Raw genomic sequence first — 9,352 nt, 5'->3', positions numbered from 1 at the left:
TCATTTATAACTTAAAACACAAAATAAAGAGTAAAATGAACTAATTAACAAATACTTGTAAACTTGTGTAAACTGTGTGGCAACTTTTAGACATCTGTACTGTAGATAAGCAGCATATGTAAGATTCATCATTCATCACTATGTATTTATTTAATCACTCACTCATTTATCAATAATCTGTTTAATCTCCAGAGTGTAAACTGTGTTTATTTTATTTTTTATTTTATTTTATTTTTTACCACAAAAAGTTAATAAATGTCTGAATACCATGTAAATCTATAAAGCGTTCTTTTATTTTATTTTATTTCTAGCGAACACTGTATTACAGTCTCACAATTTTAAAAATATACAATTTTATAGCTATACATTTACAAAGGAAAAAAAAATAACATTCTCGTTTTCTTTTTTTTGGAAAAAAAAATTAACAACGACAAAAAAATAAACAGAAAAAAAAGAGACTCTAAAGTGAGAGAGTGTGCTTGATCAATAATAGATACCCGTATCTGAGTTCAAAATACTTTCCGTAGTCTTTTTTATATTTCTTCCCTGCTCTCGATCGTACAGAAACATAATAAAAAAGGAGGGTTTCGGGGTTTTTAGGGAACGAAAGCACATTGCGAGGTCAATTGCACTCACAAAGCATCACTTTCCAATATGTTTTTAGCACCGTTAAAACGCTTCTTCGCTCGCTGCGCCGCGGACGACTGGCGGGAAAACAGCGCCCCCTGGGGGACGCCCGGGACCGCCGGCTGCCTTCGTCTCTCGCTCACGTTCTTTAGTGTCTTTTCCCTTTGTAAGAACACATTGGAGCGTAATGCTAAGTTAAATTAGCATGTTGACCCCACAGTGGAAAGCTTGGCTAAAGGTTGCTGATACATTCACCTCGCCTGCCAGACTGAAGGCCGAGCTCAGTTCAGAAGCGTGAAAATAAAACTGCATTTACGAAAGTTACCATAAAGTTTATAACCTTTTTTATATTTATATTTATATATATATATTTATATATAACATGTTCATATAACACCTGTAATAAGATATTTTCATATATATAAATATATGCATGTATATATATATATGGTGCACAGGGTGTCTCAAAAGTAAGGAACCATTTATAAACTTTCATAGGTAATGCCAATGTTAAAGTCAATGACATGGCGGCCATCTTGAATTTTTTTTTTTATAGAAAGGTAGGCGTGTGACGTATCAATCTGGTGGAGAATTATAACAGAAAAACAATGCTGTGCTTCATTTTAACGTAAACATCAACATAACTTTGTTTCAGTAACTATTTGAAAACATTATAACTTAATTTTGGTGAAACCCTAGTTTCCTTACTTTTGAGACATCCTGTAGGTAATGTAATACATATGTATACACATACAGTACCAGTCAAAAGTTTAAAATGTTTAAAGCGTTTGGACACACCTTCTTATTATTCAATGTTTTTATTTTTATTTTTATTATCCTACATTATAGATAAATAATAGTGATCTATCAGATTATGAAAGAACACATACGGCATCATGTAGTAACTTAAAAACAATGTTAAACAAACCAAAATACTCTGTGAAGAAGCATTTAGGTGCTATTTAGTATTTAAGTATTTAGAGGCTGGTAACTCTAATAAACTAATCCTTTACAGCAGAGGAAACTCTCGCTCTTCTTTTCTTTCCTGGGGTGGCCCTCATTAATGCCAGTTTTATCATCATAATTTTTTTTTTATATAACACATTAAGAGGCAAGAAATTCAAGTAATTAACTCTTGATGAGTTCAGCACAACTGTTAACTGAAAGCCTGAATTCCAGGTGATTGGATTGTTTGGATGACATTCGTATTAATCTAGAATACAGAGTTTGAATTTAAGGTGTTTTTAAACTTTGAACTGGTACTGAATATATATATACATATGCATATACATATATTTATATATATGCACATTGTTTTCCATTCAATATTATTTAGTTATAATACTGATTGAAAAGATTTACCCTGAAGAAAGAAACACTGTCAGTAGGCATGGAACGACCGTTACTATAACAGACAGTTTTACCGCGTGGCGAGATAGACAGGTGATTATCTGATTGTCTCACATACAGACTCGACTCGACTCGACTCGACGATGGCGCTGTGCATTTTGGGCTTCACTAGCGTAACCCCGCCTCCCCTCCACACCCGTGTTATCCAATAAGACGACAGACAGAATGGAGGCCGGTCAGTTCTCCAGGCCACGCCTCTTCCAGAGGAACCATGAGGTCTTCAGTATGATCCAGTCTGAGTTAGACTCCGCCCAGCCGAGGCTCCGAGCGATGGGCGGAGGCTTCGGTCCGATCGATGGGCGGAGGTTGTGGTGGTGGTTGTGTGTTGAGGGATTGTTGAGGATTTGTTGTAGAGCGCTGCGTTCACATTACAGACCTGAATTCGGCTTAATCCAGATTTTTCCTGTTCACATTTATTATGATTTAATACAATAATAACCATCGTCACTGAACTGTTTTCCTGAATGTTTGTTTTTTAACTTACAAAACAAATAAAATAAAAACAAAAAATAATGAATTGTATCGTAAACTATAGCAAATTAATTGCCTCAACATTACATAACATTATTATTAAGTTTAAGATTTGTTTGTAAAAAGGTGGTCTAAATAATAATAATAATAATAATAATAATAATAATAATAATGATAATTATCTGTGTTGGCAAAATGTGTTTGACAAATTGTAGTTGAGCCCTAGTTTTTGGCAAAAAGTAGATTTCATTGCATGCAGATCAGATCTAATCTGCATGCAATGAAATCTAATTTTTGCCAAAAACCTGGATTTGCACCACTTTCAGTTGCTATAATGTGAACACAGGTAAAGTGGCTCAGATATGATTAGATTAGATCCAGTTTTTAGCCAAAAAAATCACATTATTTGCCAAAAACCTGGATTTGCACCACTATCGAATGCCGCAATACGAACGCAGCTAAAGTGCTCAAATCTGATTAGATTAGATCTGATTTTTAACCAAAAACCTGCATTTGCACCACATTCAGTTGCTATAATGTGATCTGATTATATTAGATCTAATTTGCATTCAATAAATTGAATTTATTTTGCTAAAAACCTGGATTTGCACTGCTTTCTGATGCTGTAATGTGAACACAGCTAAAGTGGCTCAATTCTGTATTGCTTAGATCCAATTTTTAGCCAATAACGCGGATTTGCACTGCTTTCGGAAGCTTTAATATGAACGCAGCTAAAGTGGCTCAAATGTACATTAGCTTAAATCTGATTTGCATCCAATAAATTCACATTTTTAGCCAAAAACCTGGATTTGCACTGCTTTCGGATGCTTTAATATGAACGCAGCTAAAGTGGCTCAATGTTGATTAGCTTAGATCCGATTTTTAGCCAGAAAAATCTAATTTTTAGCCAAAAACCTGGATTTGCACCACTTTCTGATGCTTTAATATGAACACAGCTAAAGTGGCTCAAATGTATGTTAGCTTAAATCTGATTTGCATCCAATAAATTCTCATTTTTTGCCAAAAACCTGGATTTGCACCGCTTTCGGATGCTGTAATGTGAACGCAGCTTCACTGCTGTCTCACTCGCTTGCAGTCTTGAGGTAAATCCGGACGGGTCCCGGCTCCGGCCTGCAGCTCGGGGGCGGACCATCGTCTCTTGCGGGGGCGTGGCTTCTCCTGTCCCCGCGAGTCAGGAGGCGGGGCCTGGGCGGACGGAGGAAGAGGAGGTCCGGTGGGCGGCGGCATTCGTTCGGACCCGTGCGGTCTGACCTCCGACCCCGCGGCGGCTCGGCCGTGCCTGTGCTGCGCCCGGGACTGGTGGGGGCGGTTTGAGGTGGGCGGGGCCGAGGTGGGCGTGGGGGTCAGTGCCAGGCAGACGTCGCCGGCGCTGAGCTGGCGGCAGGGCAGGCCATAGAGCTGGGCGCTGCGCTGGGGGCTGCAGGAGGACCAGCCGCGGTCCCTGACGAAGAACGGGTACTCCTCCAGAACCGTCAGCAATTCCTGCCCAAAAACAAAAGCAGCACACTGTTAATGCCACGCCCCGAACCCGCAACCGTGCCAACCACCACTCTTAATGCCTCTGCCCAGAGTCACATGAGCGCCACCCGCCAAAACAGCAAAAACAAGTAATTCTGGGCAATTTCTGAGGTTATTTATGAGGTTTTGTTTATGTCAGTGACAATATGCAAAGATGCAAAGATGATGGTAGGTGGTTCATAAGGTGTAGCTATGGTACAGTAGTTGGTTGCTAAGACTTTGCTAGTTGGTTGTTAAGTTGTTGCTGTATTATACGTGTTCATTGCAGAAGTGCTGTCAAAGTGTTACTAAAGTGTTGCTAGGTGGTTGCTAAGGTGTTGATACGGTATAGTAGTTGGTTGTAAAGATGTTTCTAGGTGGTTGCTAAGGTGTTGATACGGTATAGTAGTTGGTTGTAAAGATGTTGCTAGGTGGTTGCTAAGGTGCTAATACGGTATAGTAGTTGGTTGTAAAGATGTTGCTAGGTGGTTGCTAAGGTGCTAATACGGTATAGTAGTTGGTTGTAAAGATGTTGCTAGGTGGTTGCTAAGGTGCTAATACGGTATAGTAGTTGGTTGTAAAGATGTTGCTAGGTGGTTGCTAAGGTGCTAATACGGTATAGTAGTTGGTTGTAAAGATGTTGCTAGGTGGTTGCTAAGGTGCTAATACGGTATAGTAGTTGGTTGTAAAGATGTTGCTAGGTGGTTGCTAAGGTATTGATACGGTATAGTAGTCGTACATAGTAGTATGGTAAGAATCTTGTAATGGAATGGGATAAGACATAATTCTAGTTACATAACAATATTATAATTAACATTAGAATACTAAACAAAATTAAACAATAATAAAGTCAGTGTTCAGTGAGAGTATCTACCTGTAATTAAATCTATATAACATTAGAATAGAGCACTAGGCACTAAAACTTTATTTAATTGTAATATAATTTAATTGTCCTACATTATAATTTCAATTAAGAGTCTTGATTTATTCTGATTGTGTATTTCTGCAGATCTATCAGATTATATAACTCTACAGTGTGATTGGAGCTGTTATGGGTACCGGTGGAAGAACCCCTCGTTAAGGAGCTGTGATTAGTTCTGCTTGTGATACGGAGGTGTGTATCTCACAGATCCGTGGTGCTGAAGTTGTGCTGGAGCTCACACTCCTCACTAAAGCTGAGAAAACAGCTCCTCTAAATATAACCGGGAGCGGTAATTACGGCTGAGCGCCGGCGGGGAGCGCGGAGACGAGTCCGAGTCTTTATAGAGAAGTGAAATCCCCACCAGCCCGTCTCACCATCACCCTCATATAACACCCCGCATTAGGAAACACTGCACATCACAGCCCGCCAATCACAGCGCTGCACCCGGAAAACTGATCATTATACTCTAACTTACGCTGTAATATTAAAATTTTACATATTATACATTAAACAGCCTTATTATATTATATCAGGGATGGGCAACTTCCATGATGGAGAGGGCCACATTTTTTTCAGCATGACCATTGGAGGGCCACATGACCTCGCACTTCAAATAATTGAATATGAAAAACGCTACAACTGATTTTCAATAAGAACAAATTTTATATGAATTTATATCTGTATGTTTACAGCACCAACATTTATCAACAACTATTTTCTGCATATTAATGCATTTTAATACGGCAAAAGACAAACTGTTTGCTTAAAAAAAGTGCAAAAAGGAAGTCCTTCATATCAAAGAACAAAAAGTTTGCTTAAAAAACTGATTGCAAATACAGTAGTTCCTCTGTGTAAAATAAGTTCATTATAACAAGTCCTTCATAAGCAACAAGGACAAAACATTTGCTTATAAAAGTGCAAAAGGCATTTGAACTCATTTATAACAAAGAACAAAAAAGATTTAAAAACTGATTGCAAATAGCTCATTCAATAATAGCAGAAAACTAGACCACAGAGGCCCAACATTTATTGAAGCTAATGAGAGAGCTGTGGTTTGGCCTGCTGGCTCACAATGGACTGGATGTCAATGTCAATTTTCGTGGTTGTTTGGCAGCGCCCTCTAGCGGTCAAAAGTAGAATTACGTTTTTTTTTTATTTTATTTTTTTAAATTATGAAATTATGAAATTATTTTTGATCTATTCGCGGGCCGCACTGAGTGATGTGCCGGGCCACCAGTTGCCCATCCCTGTATTATATGATATAGAATATCTGCATGGTTATATTGGGAAAATACCCTTTATTTATACAAGATAAAAATGTAATCTGTAAATCTAGAGATACACAATATCACTCAAAAAATTGGACGCATCTTAAATTAAGTGTTTTTTCATTATTTTAAATGTTCTGCATTGTAGATTAATACTAAACTCATCCAAACTATGAAGAAAAACCTGGAATTATTTTATACTTTAAAAGGTAGAGTCTCCTGGAATTCAGGCTTTCAGTTAACAGCTGTGCTGAACTCATCAAGAGTTAATTACTTGAATTTCTTGTCTCTTAATAAAGTGTTTGAGAGCATCAGTTAAAGTAAAGTAGTGAAGAGGTAGAGTTACAGGTATACAGTGAATAGTGAATATTTCAGTAATGTTCGAATCCAGATTATGAGAAGCAACAACTACTCAACTAAATAAAGAAAAAAGAAAAATACTCAGTCATTCCGAAAAGAAGAATTTCAAGAACTTTGAAAGTATCCTCAGGTGCAGTTACTGCAAAGACCATCAAAAATGTTATAATGATGGAACTGGCACTCATCAGGACCGCAAGAGTTCCTTCAGCATTTTAGTTTGTTTAACACTGTTTTTAAGTTACTACATGATTCCTTATGTGTTCCTTCATTGTCTAGATCACCTCACTCTTCATTTATAATGTAGGAAAAATAATTATATATATATATATATATATATATATATATATATATATATATATATATAAAGATATTGAATTAGAATTGGAGTGTCCAAACTTTTAACTGGTACTGTACACGTTCACTAAAAGGCTGATTTAGAATAAAATGATTTTCAGTGGGTAACGCCCTCCAGTTTGAATATTCTAAATAGGTCAAAAAAAAATTGTTTTTAAAATATAAAGAAGTAGATAATTCTAAAACAAAAATAAAATTGATAATACTATACAATTATTCAAATCTTAAAAATGTATATTTTTCTTTCTTAATAAAGATATCTAATTCTAATTTAGATATATATTTTTATATATTTATATATCTAATTTTATATATTTAATTTAGCTATTTATAGGTTTATGTTTGAGTAAAATTAATATTGTTGTTTTATTCTATAAACTACAGACAACATTTCTCCCAAATTCCAAATAAAAATATTCTCATTTAGAGCATTTATTTACAGAAAATGAGAAATGACTGAAATAACAAAAAGATGCAGAGCTTTCAGACCTCAAATAATGCAAAGAAAACAAGTTCATATTCATTTAGAAACAACAATACCAGATACTAATCTATAGGAAGATATAATATAATCACAAACCATCAAACCACCAAACTGAACTGCTTGAATTTTTACACCAGGAGTAAAGCAGCATAAAGTTATCCAAAAGCAGTGTGTAAGACTGGTGGAGGAGAACATGATGCCAAGATGCATGAAAAAAAAAAACTGTAATTAAAAACCAGGATTATTCCACCAAATATTGATTATTTCTGAACTCTTAAAACTTTATGAATATGAACTTGTTTTCTTTGCATTATTTGAGGTCTGAAAGCTCTGCATCTTTTTTATTATTTCAGTCATTTCTCATTTTCTGTAAATAAATGCTCTAAATGAGAATATTTTTATTTGTAATTTGGGAGAAATGTTGTCTGTAGTTTATAGAATAAAACAACAATGTTCATTTTACTCAAACATAAACCTATAAATAGCAAAATCAGAGAAACTGATTCAGAAACTGAAGTGCTCTCTTCATTTTAAGAGTAAGTATTATACTTAAAAAATGATCTCAGATAAGCAATTGTATTAATGGTAATGGTGATAAAATGTGAGGTAAGCAAATAAAGATAAAAGAACAGAATAGTGATTTAAATGGTATATTTGCTTTGATCACAGAAAATATAGCTCTGAAATGTTTCTCTATCCTGCTGTATATAATTCTGTATATACTACATATTCCTGCTCTGCTCTGAAACGCGTCTCTCAGCAAACGGAAGCACAAAATGAATTTTTCCTAATATAGCTCAGCTCAGAGGATAGATTACTGTGTATCACATGAATAAATTAATGTCTCCAGAACAGGAGAGCAGTTTAAATTCAGCTGGATGTAAACCACACTGATTTACATAAAAAAAAACTCACAAAATACAAAATACCCTTCACTAAAACTTCCCTAAAATGATTTATCTTTATATTAATAATGTTATCTATACAAACCTGGCTCTGTGAGTTTACTGCACACTGTCCCGTGTAATAAATTACACCTAGTTTATATATTAATATACACTATAACTGATTAATTTAGCCCAATATCAACACCCTACCCAAAAGGTCAGTGTCACACTATTACTTATAGAGGTGTATGAAAATCTCGATATATCGAAGTATCGCAATATTTAGTTTTGCAATAATACTGTATCCATATCAAAAGCAGTAATGATTGTTCATTATTAGTTTAGATGTAAAGATTGGAGTCAGAAGTGGTTCATTTAGTGTTGTGTTTAAACCCCGCCCACCTGAGATGCACTCTGTCGTTAGATCCAACTGATCCGATTGGATAAGGAGTAAACAGTTTTTCTCAAAATTTGATTCAAACATTCCCAAAATATCGCATCACTTACAATATATTGCAATAAATACTAAATTGTAACCCTTTTAACTTAACACCAATTTCTTGTCAATATACAGCACTAGTTACTTAATGACACAAGAAGTAGCCAATCAGAATATCTATTCTAAGCTCAGTAACATTACATTGCCAACATTTGTTAGCTTTTTTCTTTTGTTGGAGTAACTGTCTCTTCTGTCCACCTTATCATCAATTACACAACTCCCACGCTCAAATACTGGGAGTTTTCCACACCTCCAGCCAGTAGGATCATGTTTGTTTATCCGCTCCAGAAAGTCCTATTCTTTTGGCAGTACTTCTGTGCAGGTACTAGACAGTTGTGAAGATGTGCGTGTGCATTTGCACATCTATGTAAGCAATGGGTGCAACACATTCATGAAAAGGGGTGTCCACAAAACCAAACCTTAATCATATCACTGCAACATCAAGACAACAACACTTTAGACCAAACGAGTTTTAAAGAAACCTTTTTGAAGGTTTACAACAGTTTTTTCAAACATATTCTTTGTTATTACGCTAGGTTTAAGAATAAGTTC

At 35.6% G+C, this 9,352-nt stretch overlaps 1 protein-coding gene across 2 annotated transcripts in view; it reads right to left on the bottom strand.

The window, feature by feature from the left end:
• Nucleotides 1–271: 271 nt before the first annotated feature.
• The window catches only part of zmp:0000000926 (ataxin-1-like), a 50,382-nt gene continuing 41,301 nt past the window's right edge, over nucleotides 272–9,352 (bottom strand). For both annotated transcript variants that reach the window (XM_007236078.4, XM_022665592.2), the window contains exon 3: nucleotides 272–4,011. In XM_007236078.4, the coding sequence (XP_007236140.2) occupies nucleotides 3,580–4,011 (432 nt within the window). In that variant the 3' untranslated portion in view covers nucleotides 272–3,579. The remainder of the gene's footprint in view (nucleotides 4,012–9,352) is intronic.

The sequence above is a fragment of the Astyanax mexicanus genome, chromosome 13, assembly GCF_023375975.1.
Source record: "Astyanax mexicanus isolate ESR-SI-001 chromosome 13, AstMex3_surface, whole genome shotgun sequence".
Classification (NCBI taxonomy): Eukaryota; Metazoa; Chordata; class Actinopteri; order Characiformes; family Acestrorhamphidae; genus Astyanax; species Astyanax mexicanus.
The sequence above is the reverse complement of the archived record's forward strand: the minus strand, read 5'-3'. Positions and strand labels throughout refer to the sequence as shown.